Source organism: Motacilla alba, chromosome 1 (genome assembly GCF_015832195.1).
Source record: "Motacilla alba alba isolate MOTALB_02 chromosome 1, Motacilla_alba_V1.0_pri, whole genome shotgun sequence".
In the NCBI taxonomy this organism is placed as follows: Eukaryota; Metazoa; Chordata; class Aves; order Passeriformes; family Motacillidae; genus Motacilla; species Motacilla alba.
In genome coordinates, this window is record NC_052016.1 from 39,969,022 (window position 1) to 39,991,951 (window position 22,930).

Sequence of the window (22,930 nt, forward strand, 5' to 3'; positions counted from 1 at the left end):
ATAATAAAGGGAGATTTTTTAAGGTGGTCTTGCCACAGGAATCAAATTAAATGGCAGCTTGCCTCTGACAGTCAACACAACTCCTTTGAAGGTTCCTCACCCTGCACAGACAGATCTAAGGCTCCCATCATGAGTGAATTGATTTATTTGTTTGGTGTTGCAACTTACACACTGGTTCATAAGCATTGTCAGGTTGCCTTATCCTCTTTACTTGGGCAGTGAAAAAAAATAGTAACACTACAGTACCACAGTATTTATGTACTAACAGTCTAGCAACCTTGTCTTGCCAGACTTCATGAATACACTACAAAGGTTCTGAAGCATTAGAGTTACACAAAACACCTGTTTCTTTTTTTGTTTGTTTGTTTGTTTTTAAAACGAGCTGTTGAAAACTAGATGGAGGAGAAAGGTACCATCTTGTTAAGGCTATTACAGTGATTTTTATGGTACTTACACAAATGGTGCACTTTTCTGGACAAATTCTATCCAAGAAGCCACATTTTTCTACCTAAAAATTTTACTTAAGTCTAGTTCAAAATTCATAGCTTGTACTTATACAGGTTTTTTACACTACAGCTTTGTGTTGACATACATCTGCCAGTGGATAAAGTGATTCCCACCTGCATAACAAAAGAAAACTTCCTTGTTTCTGAATCACAGAAATCCTGAATGATTCAAGGTCAGCAGGGGATATATCGAATATATCACGGGCTCCATATCATGGACTGCTCTGTTTATCATGCAGTCATGAAAGTACAGCAGAGCAAATCCAAAAAAAATAGGATTGCATTGAAGACAATCTGACATGCTTCTCACCCTCACCATTCCTTTGATGCTCAAAGGCAAATTAAGAATGCTTCTTTTCTTTTTCTCCTTGTTTTCCCCTATATTAGTGCAATGAGGCCAAGAGAAAAGTCTGGCTACAACACTTAAGCATCACTTTGAAAACAAGAACAACAGTGACAGTGCTTTAAATGTGTTTTTTGCTCTAAGAGCCTTACTGATTTCTTTCCTGTGATGGGAAATTCTGAACTGAAGACATTCTTCAACAAGGAGAAAAAGCTGCCTTCAGAAGAATATCTTAAGCTTCTGTGGTTGTAGTAAGTAAAAAATCAAATTACTAAAGTAAACTAAATGGAAGTAAATCTGCATTCTATAAAGTAAGACTTCACTTTCATAAGCTAACATACTTCCAGAATTAACTACCACTAGTGTTGCTCAGCTACAAACAAGACAGAACATCACATTTCCAGGTTTTAAATTTAAAACACAGTATTACAGCAGTTTCCATTTCTACATTAGATAAACTTTAGTGCTAAAATGGAATATTGGGATGTTAATGACTTTGCTTTAGTAAGACCTAAACTTTTTAATTAACCTGCCAAGACAAATTACAGCCCATAGCTCTTAGGTAACTACTGCAGACAGCTGAGACTCAACACCAATGCCTCTGTTGGGAGAGGGATTAACGGCAGCTTTGGAATGAGTCTGCTTTTTTTCTGCAAAGAAAAAAAGTCCATTAAACACTGTGGTCAGAAGAAAGCTGAGTGCTAGTTTTATGGACTAATCTTTAAATCAAAACCAAATGAATTTGGGTATATGAACAATTTAAGCAGGTCAAACAAATTTAAAATTAAATATTATTGAATTAGAAACAGATTTAGATATTTACAGGGTGGAAGAAGAATACTCAGTGTGTTGTCAGGCACCCACTGGCAGCATCTTTTCCTCCTTGGACAGCAACAAATCCATGCCTGGAAGCTGAACTGACAGGGCATTTTACTGCCAGAGAAGTCAGAAGACCTATTTAGTAAATTTGTTCTTCTTAAGCAACCTCAGCTTATTTCTGTTAGCAAGGAGAAACAGGGATTCCTGTTACTGTGGTTGCTTCTACCAAGGCTTACAGTGCCCTTTACTGGAGTTTTAACTCCAGTACTCTGCCTGAACTCCAGCTTGAGTGATTTTGATGGTGTTCAATGGCAGAACTGTCTGTCACACAGAACTGTGGAATGGTGCTACTGTCTGTTCTTCAATCACTCCTACACCTCTGCTCCAGAAAGAGAAAAAAGCCTATCAAACAAAACAAAAAAAAAAAAAAAATCAAACAAAACCAAGAAAAGCCAACTAAATAAAAGGAAAATCAAAGGAAGAAAATAAAGCAAGGATTTTCCAGCTTGTAATCCATGTTTGGCACTCTGCAGAATCTCATTATGATTGTAAGTTCCTTAAAAGACCTACAAAATACTTACTCAACATTTAAGGTCTAACAGTATTCAGCATATTGCTAAATACAATCCCCTCCAAGCATTTTCTCAAAAACCGCACAAAGCCATCGTGCAATTCGAGTACGTGCGTTAATACCTGGCCCCAAGGCATACTTAGGAGTTTAGGAATAATAGAGGAAATCCTTACCAATAGCAGTAGTAAGAAAAGAAACCACTTCCGATTCCTTGCCATCATTGTAGAAGGCTAAATGCCATATTCCTGAATCTAAATACTGGATAAATCCTGTCTCGTGGCTGGCCAAGGGCACAAAAGCTCTGTGCTGCCGCTGTGGTCCTTCCAAGCTTCTCGCCTCCTGGGTCAGTAGACGTCTTCCATCGAGGAGCTCGACAAAGTCAAACTGAAACACAAGAACAAGTGATGTTTGTGTGTTTATCAGGTATCCTCAAGCTTAGTCTCTTATTCTGGGTTTGCGGAAGCATCATAAACCGATTTGCTCTGGTAACTCAAGTACTTTCCTGGACCACTTGCAAGTAACCATTTTGGAAATAGCTAGTATATGAATGTATTTTCCTGTAATTATATAAATCTTGAAATCATCTTTGTTTAGAAGGTGAATTGCAGCCTATTGACCTTACTGAGGTGTTCTCATTCTGTAGAAATACAGGCAGGAAATCATGAGACCATGCCTCAACTGCACTGCAAATATGACACTAAGCAGCTTATCTGTTATCTTTTTTATGTCTTGGCTAATATGGAAAATAAGACAGAAAAATATATCTAGCCCAACTGGGTTGTTTGCTGGAGTTGCTAGGGATCACCAAGGGAAAAGCAAAAAATATTTTAAAGTGAACTCTGGTAGAGGTTTTGCAGAAGTGTTTTGCTCAGCCAATGAGGATTTTATCTTAAAACAATAGGAAAAGTGGTTAAAAGATCATAAAAATGAAGATGGAAAAGAGATAAATAATATATAAAAGTCTCACTTAAGGAGTGGCTCTAGGTATTTTCTTCAAAAGGATGCATTTACTTTTTGCAAAGGTAACTTTAACTGAACAACTGCTTTGCTTTAATACTAGTATTGCAACTCCCTTTAGTTCCCTATTTAAATAACCTCCCACTGATTTTTCACAATAATTGTATTTTGTCTGGTATTATATTAATGGGATGAAGCAGATAGAAGCCTAGCAGACATCACAAATGTTAAATGAACCTTATCTAATCTGACTTGCATCATGTGTTTAGATGGCCAGGACACCTCACAAGCAGAGTCCAACAGCTGAGGCACTATTTAGCTTCTCTATTCCCTGACTTCACTTGGTTTTGCCTCTCTCATCGAGCTGATCAGGTAAGTTTGTGATTTTTTTTTTGGCAGGAAGAAGAAAAACAGGCAGCAAGAAACAACACCACTTATTTCTGAACCCATAAATGTTGCTGCACTGAATGGCTGCTGCGTGTCAGTTGACTGTGGCATCAATATTTAGGCTGCTTATCCCTTTTCACTTTACTGTAGCAAAACTTGCGTGCTTGTTATTAAGTTGTCTGGTATGGTCTTCAAAGTCAACTAAGATAAGGACTTGATGACATGTTCCTTCCTATGTAGGAAATGTTAAAAAAAGTTAAGCTACTAAGTTAAAAAAAGAAGTGTTTATTTCCAAGAACATTTTGAGCAATAAGCTATATATGACATAGCTTGCGTACAAAATGACAGAATTTGTCCCTAGATTATTTTAATTATGTATTTTTAATTATTTATTTAGAGGAAATTATTTTTGATCCTCGCTTTAATTTTTATTTTCTTTTGGTTGTATTTCAGTATACAGATCACAAATTTGGTGCTGAAATGTCTTTTTGAGAATGTAAAAGCTGCCATACTGCAAAGGTCATTCCTTTTGGGTGTCTATACAAGTTAGCTTTGCTTGAGACAGAGTTTCAGTTTTGGAAAAATATGACATATATATAAATTATAAAAATATACAATCTATGATCTAAAAATACAAGGCAAGAATAAATTCTAAACACATGTGATTAAAAGTGTACTTTTCTTTTTCAGCCATGCCCTGGGGGGCATCAGGCACAGCAATGCCAGCTGGGCAAGGGAGGGGATTGTCCCACTCTGCTCTGCACTGGGGCAGTCTCACCTCGAGGGCTGGGGGCAGTTTTTGGTGCCACAATATAAGAAAAGCATTGAACTCTTAGACAGTGTTCAAAGGAGGGCCATGAGGATGGTGAAGCTCTGGAGGGGAAGCTGCGGGAGGAGTGGCTGAGGTCATTGGTCTGTTCAGCCTGGAGAACAGGAGACTGAGGGGAGGGGAGAGCTCACTGCAGCCTACAACTGCCTCATTGAGGGGAAGTGCAGGGGCAGAGACTGATCTCTTACTTGTCTCTGGTGACCAGTGCCAGGACATGAGGAAACAGCCTGAAGCTGAGTCAGGAGAGGTTTAGGCTGGATATCAGGAAAAGGTTTTTCACTCATAGTGTGGCTTAACACTGGAACAGGCTCCTCAGGCATGTTGTCACAGAAGTGTTTGGACAATGCTCTAAGGACCATGGTGTGATTCTTGGAGTCTCCTGTGCAAGGCCAGGAGTTGGATACAATGATCCTCATAGGTCACTTCCTACTCAGTATATTCTATGATTCTATGAAAACAGAAGGATTTAAGAGGATACTGGTGAGTGGTTGATTTGAAAGACACTTTGGTACCCAGGTCTCTGTAGCCACTCTGAGCATAAACTACTGCCTAGGCTGATGCCTCATCAGGTCTCAGTGTGACCATGCCTGACACAGCTGAGCAGGACAGTGATGGACGACATCATCGTGGTGTCTGGGTGCTGGGAATGTCTCAACAGAGCTTGAGTAAGGAACAAGCAAACTGGAGAAGGTAAAACCAGGAAGAGAAAACCCAAAGTATTTCCTTATTAATTTTGGAGCATGATGGAACAGCTTGACTCGACTTTTAAAACAGAACTCCAGAAACCATAGGTAAAGTTCACTTCACCAAGTGCTGCTATCTCCATGGCAGCTTGAATTAGTTTTCTAGAATCACTGGATTGCAAGCAAAGAGGCACTTCTAGGATGCAACCTGCCTCATTGTAAAGCAGACATCTAAGAAATATCCTGTGGATTGTGCTTATAAGCTTCCACTTCCTGCTACATATTAGATGTAGTTACTTAGAGCTTAGTGAGATGAAAACAATTTCAAGGCACTCAGGTACAGCGAGCTACTGTTGTTCCACTTCAGTCTGGGTTATGCTTACTTGGGTCTTTCAGCCAAAAATAAAAGGTTTTTTTAATACATATTTGCAAGATGCTGCTGCAGATGTTGATAACTTTGGCCAAGCTACTAGTCTCTAGTTGTAAATAGTAACTAGGCCACAAATGGATTGGGCTTTATTGCATTTTAATACATTCAAAGATTTTTAATAGGCAATTAGTTACTGCCAGCAAGGAAATAATTGGTAAAATACCATGTTAATCAATTCAAACTGTACAAATAGAAAAAAAGTCCTCTGCAAGCAATAATGACCTATCCCTAAAATTTATGATTTATTAAAATTTGGCCTAGGTTAAAATGAGTTTTAAAAAGGATTTGATCTAGGAAGATTAAATCTAATAGACCATAACAAAATTGTGTAACTTATTATGATTTGTTGAGAAGAATGAGAAGAAATGCCTTTTGTTAATAGTAAATTATTATGGGCTTCTGCATGATCTATTTCTAAGACTATAGAAATTTGGAACTTAAATTTTCTTCCTACTTACTAGTGACCACAGCTGTTTGCAACCTAAAATAGAAAACAATTACTACAGCCAGAGAATGTTTACCAAAGAGAATTTGGAACAGTTTGTTATTTAAGCATGGATAGCCATGACTTTGAGCATTTTATTGGGTTTGCATGGCCAGGTTTTGGTGGCGGGGGGGCTGCAGGGGTGGCTTCTTTGAGAAGCTGCTGGAAGCTCTCCCTGTGTCTGACAGGGCCAATGCCAGCCAGCTCCAAGACAGACCTGCCACTGGCCAAGGCTGAGCCCCTCAGTGATGTTAGCAATAGTCACCTCCTTGATAACACATTTAAGAAGGCAAAAAATTATTGCACAGAAGTAGCTGCAGCTAAAAAAGAAGGGAGTGAGAACATGGGAGTGGACCAATTACACAGACACCAAGGTCGGTGCAGAAGGAGAAGCAGGAGGTGTTCCAGGTGCTGGAGCGGAGATTCCCTAGCAGCCTGTGGCGGCAGACCATGGTGAGGCAGCTGTGCCCCTGAAGCCTGTGAAGCTCCAAAGCGGAGCAGAGATCCCCCTGCAAGCAACCTGGTGAGAAGAGCCATGCAGGAGCAAGTGGATGCCTGAAGGAAGGCTGTGACCCCATCCCAAGCCTGTGCTGGAGCAGGCTCCTGGCAGGATCTCTGGCCTCATGGCCAGCGGAGCCCACATTTGAGCACATCTGCTTGCAGGACTTATGATCTCATGGGAAACCAATGACTGCACTCAGTGGAAAAAGTGAGGTTTATGTGCTAAATTTTAGGTTTTTCACTTAAACAATTGAACTTATCCGTGTAATAACTTCTGTTCCATAACAAAATTTAAGAATGATAATAAACAAATAAAATTAATACAGAGTTTTGATCTAAAGTCAGTATTATGCAATCATGACTTGAATTTTTCTTCAACTAACACAGGATTTTTAAGTTATAAATTTTTGAATCTCCCTGTGAAAAGAGACTGATTAGAAAAGGGCAGTAACAGCATTACTGTGGCAATGAAATTGTGATGTGCTGATCCTACTGAAATATGTTCATTCTGAAAAAATGTAGGCAGAAAAGCACAGATTTATGACACCTCTTTGACAAAAATAAGTGGGAGGTGTGTTAATATGTACAAAATACCATATAATCCACAGAGATCATAATAAACATATTTGTTTGTTCAAAAACAAAAAGAAGGCAGGGTATTTCTATAAATCTCTAGTATTTACAGCTAATAGTAGAGGGCAAGGGCAAGATACACTACCATAAACCCGTTAATTCTTTGATAACCTGCTGATGCAAGTAGGAGTAAGATACTTTGCATTGCCCGTGTATTATGCCCTAATGTATTAATCAATCTGGGTAACAGCAGCTTAGAAGCTGAAACAGAAAGGAGAGAAAAAAATGTATAAATTCCTTACTTAAGGGGATGGTTCTTCAGAGCTTTCATCATGAAGCTATTTTTTGATATTTTTTTTGTCAAGGTGTGCTAAAAAAAGCATCTGCTTTCATTTTAGTCCTACAGAATAACTGGATCTTGATTTCTGCCTAAGTTGGATGGCTTCCTGTAAAAAACTGGTTTTCTTTTCTTATAGACTAATTACTGGGCCCTGACAAACCTCAGTCTAAGCAGACTGTCAGCATAAATCAGCAGTGTGAAAGGTTGGCTCAAGGCACTCCGACATGGAAGACAGAAGTGAATCCTGCTCCCATAACGGTGACCAGCTTGGGGTCTTGCTGCCATTTCCATGAGACAGGAAAGACAGTGGTTGAAAGAGAGACAGACCTGATGTACATTAATCTGCTTAAGAGAAGATTCCTTTGGATGCAGTTTGAGTGGGGCTGCCTTTGTGCAAAGCACTGGATGGAGAAGGTGGTTATCTTCTGCTGTTTGAAGCAACCAGCTGGTATCCTCAGTGACCACCAGCCTCACAAAAGCTTTCTCCTCTGGCAGCCTGCTGCCTCAGGCAACTGCCTGCTCTACTCCTGCCTACAGCCTACCAGATTAATTTGTGTAAATTTTTTCAACTATCTCTTGATTCTCATTCTCTGGATAAATGATCTTGGGCATCTTGCAAGCATGCAACAAACTCTTGAAAGAAATAGATGGAATAATACATCAAACATCAATTTGAGACAACATAATTTAATATGTGAAACATAATTTAATTAAGGAAATAAGGTCACATTACCTGTGTGTGTGATGGTGGGAGTCCTTTTCTGCCATAGATGCCAACAAGAGCAGCCTTTCCTAAAGACACATTGAATTTCAGATGCACTGGGTGGTCGATGAACACCTGAGATCTCCAAAAGATACCAGGAGGGATCTTCTGTGTGGCTCGCCTGCCTACATCAATTTCTCCGGAGTCTATAAAACTGTCGTCTGGAAAGAAACTACTGGGCTTTCCTGCCAAAACACAGGAACAAAATTCTTGAATTAGTCTTTAGATCCTGAAAGTAATCTAATCATACTGGTATCTCTGACACTGATCTTGAGAAACAGTCTATTAGTGTCCTGAAAGTCTTCAGAGTACTTTATCTAGCCAATCCATACGATTATGGGAAGAAAACTGGCAGGATTATTTCTGGCTTCAGTAACTGTTTTGTTTGAAAACATGACCATGGGAATAGCAACCTGGAGAAAAACGGTCTTTTGTTTAAACTGTAACATCCGAGAGTGTGTAATTACTTTCCAAGGACAAAAATAAACCATCTGACATTATATCCTACATTAATATAAGTTTAGGAATGCAGTAGTCATCATTAAAGTAGTAAATAGAAGTGTAGCAAGAATGAGATAGACGAGCCACAGAGTGGAATGGTGGGGTGGAGAACAGCAGCATGAACGATGTCTATGTGAGGAAAGGAAAATGTTTCTCTATTAAATTAATTCTTGACAGTATTTGAAACAGTAAAAAAGAAAAGCTAATGAAAAAAGAGGACTGAGATACAAAAAGAAGACCATACCCTGCACTTGAGTAGTATCTATTAAGAACCATGAGAGGTTTTAAGTGGGTTTCAATATAATCTGTAAAATATGTTATTATTATCCATTTTCTTTCAGAAGACAAATGGAGGTATCTGTTTCTAAAACTACCAGGCTGGAGAGCCTGGGTATTCAAATGGGATCAGGACGTGCCATCATGTCCAAGGGAGTTGTCAGGGAGCTTGGCACCCCTAAAAACACACTTGAGGAATTCCAGGTCAGAAATTTATGCAGTCATAGCTCCCAAAGCAGATGGCTGCTTCAAAAAATCTGGACCCAAAGGAAGACCAGGGAATGAGGGGCAGAATGAAAAATCAGGTGCTAGAATGTTCCCTTTTCAGCCTGTGCTATAACCAATGGCCACAGCTTTGGGTGCAGGGCACAGGGATAATGAAAGCAACTGCTAAGCAAATAGCCTTTACTAAGAACACTTAAAGTGGAAAAGCATGCAGTAGCATCACCTGGAAGATTCTGGCTTTAGCAAGGAGAGCAACATGTCACCAACAAGAACGAATTACTAATTTAGGAAATGCAAATAAATTTGTTTCTTATGTCCGTGCCATTAAAGCACACACTACTCTCCGTTTCACAGAGCAAACAATTCTAACAAAATGAGAAGGAAACTTCTGGCTACATACATTCTTTTGTAGGAAAATCAACATTATGATTTTTTTTCCTTCCAGTACCGACATTTGACGATAGGGGAAAAAAATCCTTTCTCATCTATCATGAATTTCGTCAAATAGTCTCAGAATTTACTTGCCATGTTGAAAATGTGACTGGCAGAACATTCATTTTATTATTTCAAATGACATTTCCTTTCAGATTACATAATGTTTAATACAGTATTTCCTTAAATTTCTCCACATACCATCCCAACACCAACTCTCCAGAAACAGATGTAAATTGTTAGCTGTCTCTGAAAATAAATATAGAAATTATATACATATTAATTATTAAGGATGGAGAATTCTTCCTTGCAGAACTTTTGGCTCCAGTAACACTAAACCCTGATTTAAAGTCAGCAACTGCTTAAGGATACTGCTGGAGCAGGACTTGATGGCATGAGCTTCCTGAGGCAGAAGTTTTATGCATACCAGCACAAAAGGTTTATATGCAAAGGCTGCATGTTCACGCAAAAAAAAGCTACTCTCAATTTTATAAGATCTCCATTTATCTTTGCTCATCACTCTCAAATAAATATAGGCAGGAAATCTGCTCTTTTTATCCTTTTTCAGCCCATGTGCATATTAAAGGAGATAGGAAACAGCTTAGGTAACTGGGCATTCTTTCTGAATCCTTCTGTGCTAACAGAATATAATTGTACAAGGAAAATCAACCAGCTACATTCTGAAGGGAATTAATTTATCAACTGGATTGATAGTACTTATTTGGCACACTAAAATTTTCCTTTCACTCTCTCAGGATTATGGGAAACAGTTCCAACATCTTCATGCAAAGTTTCTTATTGCACTATTGTAAGATGAAAAGATTGAGGATTTTATTAAAGAAAAGCTAAAGACATCACACATTTTGGTGCAAATGAAGGATATATTTTTTCTGATTGCCACTGACATGTTTTATAGATTCTTAGATATTCAGATGAAAACCTTAAGTATTTGATATGCCCCATGATTGTTCATTAATAAAGATTGTACATCAGAGTGAATCAGGGAAGGTGAGAATTTAATATGACAGATGTTGCTATGCAAGATAGAGCCTGGAGAAAATGAGCACAGGGTGTATTCTGCAGAGAGATCAGCACTTGCTCATGCAAACGAAAATGCTTCTGTGATTACAAAAGACAGTCTCACAGAAATAATTTTTTGTACTCAGTTACAAAGTTTATGTCTCCTCTTGGTGGACAGTTGTATGTCTGAGAAGCACATCCTAAGCACATCCTAAGAGCTGTTATGTCATGTTGCCAGTGGTTGAAGCTTGTCCTGATACAGAAGTCCAAGGAGAAGCTCTCTTCTGAATTCGGTCCCTGAAATCCCTCTCTGTTTCACCAGATGCAGCCTACAGTAAGATTAGACTCTATGGACTGGATACTTTACAAAGAAAGTACAATAAAAAAGCCATTTCAGCTTCTAATCAGAAATTGGCTTTTAATCAGAATACCTGACTCCTTAAAATTAACTTAGGGTCTGAATTCTTAATTGGGCTGTCAATTACTTTGCTCTTTCTGCACATTACCTTGAACTTTTTAGTTACCGTAGCAACTGTTCCTAATTTCTTTATATCAAAATGAGCTATTTCATTTCAGACCTTGCTGAATCTCTTGTATTTCTCACAGGATGGTTCCACGACCCATCAAAACACTTAAAAACACACACAGCTCTGACTTCAACCACAGTCAATTACATGCTTAAATGTAAGCATGTGATTAAGTGCTTTGGTAAACAGGGTTGGGCTTGAACAGAGGTAAATGCTGTTCTGGAGCACAGCCACAGATAAGAAGGAATGACTGTTACTGAGAGTTGGCAAGACACTGGTAATGATTCGTTCAGATCAGCTCTAAGGATGTTCCTAGCACATTCTAGCCTATTTCATTCTGATCCGGAAGACATTCAAATATATTTCAATTCTTTTTAAAATAAATTTCAGTCACTTACGTTCTGGTTTAGAACAGGAGCCCTGCAGCACTGCTAGACCAGAATTAGTTACATAGTTACCTGATGGGGAGAGAGCTGCATTTGAAGGCTGGACAGTATTACTCCTGCACCAAAGATGTGCTGATGTGTTTTTTAGTCAGGACATGGTATTTTCCTCTAAAGCCTAAAGATTCCCTAAGATCGATACAAAGCCCTAACTTGAGGGGTCTTCTCATGACATGACTGGGCTATTTCCCAGATTACTCTTTTAACAGAGCACCAATCAAAACCTCTACTCATGTCCCTATAAACGTGCCTAAAATAAAATCAAGTGGAGGTCTTTCACTTGGATGGCAGCTTTGAATACATACATTTATTTTGACTTTTAAAAGGAAATGGACAGATCAAAACTAGATGATTAAAAAATGAACCATACGGCAAGTTAGAGGGGAAAAGAAAAGGATCTGTTGTGAAGTATTTTTGAGTACAACAGCCGGGCTGTCTGCAGCTTGCTGTACTGTCTAGTAAGGTTTGCTGAGAATAACCTGCTTGGCTGATTTTTCCTTGTAGCAACTTGATGACAGCCATCAGTTACCAGTAAATGCACTGTTTTAAGGAACACGCATAATTATGGCCTTCATTTGGACCAAGAGAGACAGAAAAACTCTTATAGGAAAAAACCCGCTACAATTAATTTAAATTAAACATGTAAACACAGGCTGTCAGTCAAAGCCTAGGGAACTCTGTGGAAACTTTTGAGTTCAGTGAGTTGCAAGAACAGTAGCATACATCTTATCTGTCCAAAAAACTTCCACCAAAATAAATATCAAAAATAGTCTATTACTTTACTGGTATCTCATAATTATATATAGAGAAGCTTGACACACAAAAAAAAGCTTTCTGAAAGTTTGCATTTCTCATTTCTCCAGCTGTGTCTGGGGAGGGATAAGACTTTGCAGAGCTTACAAGTACTTTCAGCACTGGTACCTCTAAAAATAGAACACAGTGATGTAAAGCTGCTGAATACAGTGCTGCTGAATTGAGGACCCATAAGCTGCTTCTAATTTCTGTCAACACCAAGATACCTTATGGAGACTAGGCCTTTTATCTGGCTACTTTTGCAAAGCTATGTTCAACTCTGGAGTGCCAAAACTTACAGTGTAATAGCTCTCAGTAAGTATTTTGGTCCTCAAAACATTTGCTAAGTGGCAACAAATAGTAAAATTCAAAACATTTTTGTAGTTCTGTAGAGGAAGCTCGATCCAGTGCTCCAGGAATCATTTAATTTTCAAGAGACAATGTTTTCCCATGAAAACAACCACTCAAGGCAGGGTTTTCATGCTGGCCTTCTGTAGTCTGTGAGAATGCCTTGAATGTGTGGAGAAGGTTTCACACAGTTTTATTGCATTAGTGGACATCAGAGGGGTATGAAACTTAGAAACATATGGAAACAGGACTGACAGCTACTAGCTCTAGACATGAAAGACTGGAAAAGCACCTGCTGATGGCAGCACTGAGGGTAATGGAACATGAGATTGGACGGCTGGAGTTTAGGGGCAGACAGAGGACTCACAACATGGACACACACCAACCATACCTTCACTGGTTCCTTTGCCTTTCCTGTCAGGTAACTCTAACCCTGTGCCCCCCGAAGGATATAAGGAGACGTCCGTTGGCACTGGCCAACTGCTGGCTGTGTCTTCCGTGATCTCATACATCTGCCCTTCCATCGGCTGCAGGTGCCAGTTTAGGCCAAACAGGTGCATGGCTGTGGTGAGCAATGAGAAAAGTCATCTTTTTCTGTTTGGGAGAGTTTCAGAACTACAGGGGCACCTTCTTTTTCTAAACCCTCACTCCAGTGCCTTATTAGTGGTCATTGCTTTAGGACAAGAATGAGATTAATGTAATTAGACAGCTCCTGCTGCTTCTACCAGACCAGCTCCCTAGGTCTTTCCAACCACTTAAACTCGATTTAGATCACCTGTAACAATCCACTCTGCTTCTTCCAGCAGAACCACTCCTCACTCGTGGTGTGCATAACAGGATACCCAGGCACAGTGTTTCACAAAGCTCTCAAGGCTGGGGTGACAATGCAGTGAACACAGAAATACAAGGAGTATTATTTCTTAACATACCAATAAATCCTAGGGAACTGCACTCCGGTTTGTTTTGCCATATTCAGAAGTGTATTATATAGGTTCTCTTCTTTTTTACTGATGAATTATACACAGAAGCCCTTACAGACATCTCTGACAGCTTTTCCTGGTTAAGACCAAGTAAAAACTGAGGCAATTCAAGACCCATCTTGCACACATGCCTTTGTGCTCTGCATCACAAATGTGAGCTCACAAATGTGAGCATTCTTTCATACAACTCAGTCTCTTCTATTCAGATCAAAGACATATCCTTGAGAACTGAAAACAAGCAGCACCATTTAGATTTGTGTGATAGCAGGGCAAAGCTCTCTGTAGGTTTCTGGGCCATGCAAAGTCAACCAGGGCACATTTGAGTCTATTTCAAGGCATTATATAAAGACAAGTGAAGTTAAGGAAAAAGACAAAGTACTTAAAAAGGAAACGCATATATGAGGAGTATGGAAATCATATGCTTATACAACTAATACTTGCCCCTTCCAAATATAAAGCAAAAGAATGTGGCTTGTGGCTTACCATATCAGCTCTTCTATCCCCAGCATAAACATTTCATACTCAATCAGTATCCAGCTTAGCTTCAGGCTCTACACAGCTAAATGATCTGATATTTGCTACATTTGGAATGACATTTCTTTTTTAAGGGAAAGCCTTGATATTTTACACTATAATTTCTCCAAGAAACTATACAATGGCTCTAACATCACAGCCATTTAGTATAAACAAAAAAAACCCAAACAAAACAAAAAACAAAACAAAACAAAAAAACCAGTAATAAAACAGAGCATTTCCATGGCCTATAACTCTACTGTTATTCAGAAACATAAACCTGAGATTGACAACCATTGTTAGGGACAAGTAGTTTATTTAAACCTGTGCATCAGAAACAATCTTTACAATAGGATTGAAAAGTAATCTGAGTAGCTCTCTGAAGACAGCATGTTTAGGAAATTTAGCAAAATATGAGATTTATTCCACTTCAGTCTCAATTAGGTCACCTATCCTTTACTAACATAAACAGGGCTGTCTTTGCACAACTACAACATCACAAAACATGAGTGTAAGATTCTTTTTTTACCATGTAAATGGGGACTGTGTTTGTTAACAGTTTTATCCATTAGGAAAGAAAATACACTCCTTAAACTCCCACACAGCAAGGAAGCACAGCAAGGAAGGTCTCCTGAGGACCTGTTCAACACTCGTTTCTATACAGGTATATATACCAAGAAGAAATACCAACACTACTGGTAATTTAACCAGGGTACTTTAAGAATAGGAACAAGTATTTTCATCTAAAAGCGATATATTTACTCGGCAGAGAAACTGTGCAAGAGAAGAGAGGAAATCAGACCATGAAAAAGGAATCTGCATCAAGCATTTGGCATTGCTATGCCCTCATCATCAGAGTGCCTGGGCACTCCATAGCTATTAACCTCACAAAACCTCATCAGGTAGGAATCTGCTTTTTTCTAGTACACAGAAAAGAAAAGGAGAACTACAGCAGATTAAAGAACTACCTCAATTCACTCGTTTGGGCATTAAAATGCAATTGTGTGTTAATTCACTTAACTTACTATATGCTTACAGGGTGTAAGCTCTAAGAGGCATTTCATGCAGCTCTCTGCCAACAGTTCTATTGTAAGCTCAGTACTGGATGCTGTCTTATAATTCCATCCAGGCTGGACGTTTCCAAGGACCAGACTGTTACCCAGGTGCTACAGAGCTGTTACAGAGCTCAAGGGCTTAGATGCTCTGAGCACACAAGTTCCTATGTTTAACATGAGATCTTTGTAGCTACATCGATGTTTGTAGTTCCAAGCAGAATGGAAATTGTACTCTTCACTTCTCCAAATTCAGGCATTTCTAGATAGCAGTCAGGCTTAAGTTCTGCTTTCCCCAAGTGCTTAACACCAGCTCCATCTCTCAGATATCTTCATGTTAGAATAACCTGCATGAACTTATAGTGGGCATTCCTGGTCTACGCAGAATTGAGCCAGTGGTTTGCTTTCTTTGTAACACCATTTGATTTGCTCTGTCCTTCGGACATCACAGCCAAAGTGCCACACAGATTTTTAGGAACACATTGCAAGGCCATTGTTTCCCCAAAAGGCCATTGCTGCTTTTCCTCTCCTAAGGAGAAATTTTTTATTGTAGATCATTATTTACTGCAAGCAAATAAAGGTGAAAAACTCAACATTGTTTTGGGTGCAGTGGGCATTTCTTCCAGGCATTAAAATTAATTTAAAATACATGAGAGGAAATGTCTTAACAAGCGGTCATCTTGCTTCAGTGTAACAACAGAACTGACAATCTGGAAGATGTTACAGCTTTTCTGCACATTATCCATCCACTTGAGCAAGTGTATGAACCATTCCATGTCATCATTCAGCTCTCAAAGTTTGAAAAGTGTCTTACAATGTCCCAAAATAGAAAATATGACAGAATTATCTGTAACATAGATTCTGTGTTATCACACAGCAGTTAAAAGATTTGTATTAATGTTAACTTTTGTCCTTCGCTAGTAGATTTTGTCTAAAGCAAAAAGCTTCTTGCGTACATTGATCTCATCATCACATAGATCACAGAATCACAGAATGGTTTGGGTTGGAAGGGACCCTAAAGACCATCTACTTTCAGCCCCACTAACATGGGCAGGAATACCTTCCACTAGACCAGGTTGCTAAAAGCCCCATTCAACCTGGCCTTGAACACTCACAGGGATGGGGCATCCACAGCTTCTCTGGGCAACCTGTGTCAGTGCCTCATCAGCCTGAAATTAAAAATTCATTTTATCTAATCTAAATCTATTCTCTTTTCATTTAACACCATTATGGCCCTGTCCTGTCCCTACAAACCTTATTAAAACATCTCTCTACATCTTTCTTAAAAGCCTTCTTTTGAAGTATTGAAAGGCTGTAAAAAGGTCTCCAATGATAAGCCATGAGAATGACAACTACGCACACCATGCATACAAAAGGGCAAAACGCTGAAAAACAGAATTATTTGAATAGTATTTTGATTGTCAAGTGACTTAAAAAATTCAGGAAACAGTGTAAAAGCTCAGAGCTACTGCTCTATTCTGGATTTCTGAGTTGATGTTTCTAAGTACAAAATAAAAGCCTATAAATATCCCCATTCATATGGCAAACTGACATCATGCAATTTCTGTTACAGGTAGGCAATAACCTCAAAAGTCAACCTGAAACAAGAACAAAGAGTCTGATTTACTTTGGAAACACACTCTTGTAGCCCGTATGTTATCAGGATGTCACCTGAATAAGTGATTTTATTACTATATTTCAAATACCAGCAGTGTCTGATTGGCAACCTGGTGGAAAATTCATTTCTCCTCTAACTGCCACACTGGTGCTAAAAAAGTTAAGCAGTAATAGCAATGGATATTTTGGGTCTTTACATCTCAATAGGATGTGTAAAGCTGTTGTTGCACACAGTTGTGCTTAAAGGTTTTAGGAATCAACCTCGATCTGTGCTAAATTGATGAAAAGTTCTCACAGGAAAAAAAAAACAACTAAGAACCATAATCATGGAAAAGCCCTGTAACCATGGATAAGAGGCATAATCATATATTTGGAAGTGTTACTGGTCCTAAAAGGGAAGTAAAGCTGTAAACATAGTGAGATTTCTGATGTTCTTAGTCTCTGGGTCAATGGAACCCACTGTGGACATTTTTTCTGGCTTTTCTTTTTGCCCCCTGCTCAGCTAGATACAAGATGTTGCCAACTGAGAGTAAATGCTCTCCTAAAAGCCCCCATATACCTCTCTGTCTCCTACATGATGCTCAATAGATTTTCAGATATTGAAGGCTCCCCATGTATTAAAAGAGCACTCTGCAATTAACAATCATTAAAGTGTACACTTTTGTAAAATACCATGTAGCTTTCAAAGCCTAGGAAGCTCCATGACAGGCTCTTTGCAGAAGCTTTGGTTAAATTCCCCATGGAGAAGAAAACTCTCCTGTCTCCCTTCTCCTGGAATGAAAACAATACTTAGGGGAAACCCCGCACGCTCTCTGGGATAGTTCACCACCACCAACTTAGATGACATAAAGGCATCTGGGGCCTCTGGCCCATTCTGCTCATGTTTTGACTTTAAAGCTTTGACTTTTCCCCTACAGCTAAGAGCTAGCAAAAGGTGCCCTAAAACTTATTGAATGGGTAACAGAATTTTCTGTGGCAGACTAAATCCCCTTATCGTCAGTCCTAAGTCACCTGTGGCTGCCTTCCTGGTGGATAAAAATTGGAGATCAAACTCCAGTCCTTTCAGGGTTTGATTACTTTTCAGAGCTCAGCATTTCAACCATGCCAGTGTGATATAGCTGTTCTTTTGCTGGACTCAGATTCACTTTAGCAGAGAAAATTTACAAACACTTTAGCATCATCTGAGTTATTTAATCATGCAAATAAATCAAAGTTCATATTGATGGAACCAAGTATCAGGATCATGATTCTTCTGATTTTAATATATTATCTCTTCCTATATTGCATTATTCCCATTCCATAGCTACTTGTGGATGCCATAATCTGCATCAGCAGATGCTGTTAAGCCAAATAAAGAGGAACATTCTTTCCAAGTTTCTTTTGAAGACACTCAGGCTTTTGAGTATCTTTGTATTATTGCCACTTACTTATGAGACAACAAAACACTAAAGTCAAAACAACTTACTCAGCGGAGCAGAGAACAAAAGAAGTTGTACAGCATTTAGAATGAAAAAGGACAAACAAAGATAATAATTCTCATGGTCAACAAAATGGACATCTCTTAGGACAGGTTGATGGAGCGAAAGAGTTAGCAGAAAGAGGCAGATGATTGTGATAGATCACAGGGAGAAGAAAAGACAAGACATGCTTACTGAAGCATATGAGATCCCCAGAAACTACACCAGTCAGCAAAAAATTGAAAAACAAACTGCTGGCCCTTTATTAGCTTGTTGCTTTGCCCAAAGCAGCAAGCTAAGTGTAATAAATAACCAAACCAATCAATTAGGATGTTTGGATTAAGGCTACAGCTGAAGCCACCAAGTGCTTCCATAGTGTTTGTTAAAAGCATTCTCACAGCAGCTCCCAGGCTCTGCTGCTTCCTTCTCCCCTGCCCTCTCAGGGCTAAGTCCTGCAGGTACCGCAGCTGGCCTGGTGATTCCTCACCTAGGCAAAGCTGCTACAGAAATAAAGGAAAGAATAAAATAACAATTTTTTCCAGCTAACAACTGATATTGCCCTGAACAATGAATATAGAGTTTCTCAAAACTGAAGCTTAACAAAACACATTAATGATCTGTACCTGAGCCTGGATTTACAGCGAGCATAGGGGTAAAGGGCATAAAGCCAAGACAGAAGTCTTTTGGGATTCTCATCTGAAAACCCCAGGCAGTTGCTTTGCACTAAGAATACTCCAGGTTTTGAATCCGTATTTATGAAAGAATATATGCCCGTATATGTCAGCATATTTGCTTAAATAACACAGGGGAGGGCACAAGCTTTGGAAAGGCAAAGCTCTGCAGAACCACCCCACCCTCCCCAGCTCAGCTGGACCAGCACTGGGCTCCATCTGGAGAAGTTTGGCTTTGCTACTCCCCTGGTTTCTACAAGCACCTCACTGCACTGCTGACAGCTAAGCCTAAGCCAACATAAGCCAAAAGGCCACTGCTGGGAGGGAGAGGGGTTTTCCAAAGCCTCCCCACACAGCATGGGGAAAAGGAGAAAATGGAAAAACACTGTGTGAGAAGAAACAAATGAGAAGGACTTGATGCCACAATGGACAAGAATACAAATGAGAAAGGGGAGGAAGGTGAGAAAAATATGGAATGAGAGAAAATGAGAAAAAGAAAGTTAAAATAGAGCAAAGATAAGTAAAACAAAAAAAGTATAAGGGATTTGGAATAGGAAAGCTAGCTGAAGCTCAGTGGTTGAGAAGACATTTTTAGAGGTTGTTTCTTTGCTCTCCCCACTTTGTGTGGAAAGAAGCATAAGATATGTGGTGGTTACATATTCCTCTTTAACCTTCATGTTTAGTCAGACCTACAATAACATGCTCCCCAAAATGACATCTGAGCTTTGCTTTTTTCTCCTAATTGAGAAAAAGCTGAATCTCTCCACTGAATTACTCAGGGTTAATTTTAACTCAAGTAAATGCATTGCTTTCAGTCCTGTCTCTGGAAGAAACTTGACTGTAATTATCTGGATAACTGTCTCTACACTGAAATCATATGATTTTTGTATAAGTGGTAGAATTGACTGTTGCAGAATAAACCATATTTTTGTGACATCTAGTGTTATGAAAAGGAGCCTTTCAGCATGAAATAATCACTGGTTTGTCAGTCTTCAATAAATCAAGGAAGATTAAGAAGAATGGTAACAGTAAAACAAACATTGAAGAAAAAAATCAAACTGTTTTTCTCTTACACGGCTGTTTCATTTCAGTGCTGGCCAAGGCTTCTGTGGCAGAACACACAACAGTCACGGTCTGAAGTGGCTCTACGGGTACAGGAAGGGGGCAAAAAGCTGGATGCAGCATATAGTATCTGCTCTACTTGTTTGTATGGTCAAGTCCTGGACTTGACAGATCCAAGCTGTTGCTCATCTAAGAGCATCTATGAGCATGGGGACATTTTGAGTGTTGTAGTGATTTAATACCCAAAGAACAGGTTCATAGGTCTGGAATTGAGATCTAGTATCCTGACTGAAGATCCCAGTGCTTTGTAATATCATGAATTCACATCACTTACACATACATATGCAGGTCGCTCAGCCAGGCACCATGGGGCAAGGAGAGAGGGATTCCTGCAAGGCCACTTCTTTTGTGGATTTTGGCAGTTACCTTGTGACCAAAAACTCTGTACAGCATTCTGTGTCATTCCTAGTGTCTGAAATTATTTCCTATACATAAATGCTTTCCATCTGTGGCTTAAAACTCTCACTCAGGAAATGGAAAACCTGACTTCATAAATCATCTTTTGCCCGAATGAAAGTGCATTTGCACACCAGGACAAGACTGCAGGCATGTGGGAACAGAGAATCCTGCATACCAGGCTCTCCACAACCCAGATGGATTAGAGCTGCTGCTCTGCTAGAAATGTAAAATTAACAGGTCACAAAGGAACGGAGCCCAAAAGGCAGCTTGATTACATGTTGCTTAAGTGAAGACTCTAAGCCTGCAGCTGGGAGGTCCCATGGCTCTGCTTCCTGCCTGCTGATTTATTTGACACAAGACAATAGTTAAGAAAAATAAAAAAAGCACCAGGAGGGACATTTAGGGTAATGCTCACTATTGTAAATTCCCCATTTGCCTCCCCTCCTAACTGCTCAAATGATCCTGAAAAAAAAGGTTTTCAAGCCTCCTTCATAGTTTGGGGTTGAAGACACTTTGTTGGGCTGGGATGTGATTGCTTCATCTAAGAATTGGACAATCTGCACCCACCCATCTCAGGGTTAAGGAAGGGAGGATTTTGCTGATAAAACAGAGACTTATCTGTGTTGTGTTTGTTTGTGGGACTTTTTTAGGACCTCAAACATCCTAAAATATGATGTAGGTGCTTTCACAGCCAGCTCAGTATTGACACATGCTATGGGATACATCTAGCAATTCCTTGGATCTTACCTTGCTTCCTGACTATTGCTTCACATTTAAACTATGCAAGTACCCAAAGTGGTTCTTTTGGAGATAATGCACATCTTCTCCTTCCCTCAATCAGAATCACCACAGAGAGCTTCCTACCTTTTAAATTTGCCAGCAAGGTGGGAACTACCTTTTCAGAAAACAAAGCATTGTGCTAATCACCTGAAATCCTGCCCCAAACACATTTACTTGCTTTGATTTGACACTAACTAGTTATTCTTTGACCCCTTCTGATTGAAGAAGAGCTGTATCCATGATTTCCACTATAGAAGCAGATGGTCTACCAAATAGTATTAGCTTCTTCTTAGGAAAACACTTCATATTTTAATTTAGTTCCCAATTGTTCTTAATAAGGAAGAAGAAAGGCTTCCAGCTGAAGCACCACATTTCTTTGAAACCTTCAAGGAAGTGACTAGAAGGGCATGTTTTAAAATGAAGCAGTTAAACTCAATGTTTGTTCAATGCAAAGAGTCAGCACTTCCTATTCAATGTCTTCCTAATTGCCCCTGAGGATCAAAGTCTTTTGAATGATTGCCTGTCCATTCAAATCATTAATAGATGATCATTGGCCCCTCCAGTGCTACAGTAGCTTGTAATTTCTTGCAGGAAAGGGAAAATGCAGTTTTAAATGGTTATATTTAAATATTTTAATGCTTTTTTTAAGGAGGATATTTTTAAAGTGTTAACCTATAGAAAAAATAGACATAAAAGTGGCATGGTTTATCTGAGGAGCTGACTGCTTAAATACCTTTGGTAATTTCTTTTACCATTTACACTAATTTCAAATAGAATAGGAAGTGGAAAGATGGACCTCAGCAGCACTTGGCTGCTATTAGGCAGCCTACTGCAACAAAGAAACTTATTTCAGCCCTCAAAGTTCTGGTAGCATTCGTGTTACACATGCTCAGGCCTTTCTCAGTAAAATAATATTTTGCCTTCTAGATATCCTTTCTGGCAGAGACTGTATTAAAATAAATATTATGGAGATATTTCTTCAAGATCAAAGTCAATTATAAGATGGTCCCACTATACCTCTAAATGGAGTTTTAATTTGTGTATATAATATCAGAAATAATGGTTTTCCCATTGGGGTACTCACTTCAATTAGAGAAATGAGTACAGGCAGCTCTACCAGAGGACCTCTTATCCTGCTTTGCATTTACTAAAATTCTGGGCTAGCCTGTTGTGGACAGTATAATTTTACAAATGCCCTTTCATTACACACATATGAACTGTGAGGCAGTAATTAAAAATGGTGTAATTTACATAAGTAAATCCACAAGCTTTCACATGCTTCCCTCCTTGTTATCTCAACTAGAGAACTTTCAGAAAACCTACCTTCCAAAAATAATACAGTAATTTGCCCAAAGTCTAAAAAACACAGTTTGCTGTGCAGAAGTCACAAAATATATCTCTCTTATTCTAAAACCCCAGCACAACAGAGGTGGAATCAGAGTTTAAATCAAATATCCCAGTTTAAGCATGAAGATCTAAATATCGCTGTAGAATTTGATGTGTGAGCTGATCTCTCAGATGGCTGCCTGCTCATCTGTCCTTCTGAACACGAACACGATTTTATTATAGTAAGACAAGTAAATGTCTTT

General features: G+C 39.1%; 1 protein-coding gene across 19 annotated transcripts in view; it reads right to left on the bottom strand.

The window, feature by feature from the left end:
- The window catches only part of TENM4 (teneurin transmembrane protein 4), a 1,547,018-nt gene that overhangs the window by 170,058 nt on the left and 1,354,030 nt on the right, over positions 1 to 22,930 (bottom strand). For 18 of the 19 annotated variants that reach the window (XM_038158275.1, XM_038158258.1, XM_038158266.1 and 15 more), the window contains 3 exons: positions 13,142 to 13,312; positions 8,157 to 8,371; positions 2,413 to 2,623 (listed from right to left, as the gene is read on the bottom strand). In XM_038158275.1, the coding sequence (XP_038014203.1) occupies positions 2,413 to 2,623; positions 8,157 to 8,371; positions 13,142 to 13,312 (597 nt within the window). The remainder of the gene's footprint in view (positions 1 to 2,412; positions 2,624 to 8,156; positions 8,372 to 13,141; positions 13,313 to 22,930) is intronic. The other variant, XM_038158378.1, reaches the window with a different exon arrangement.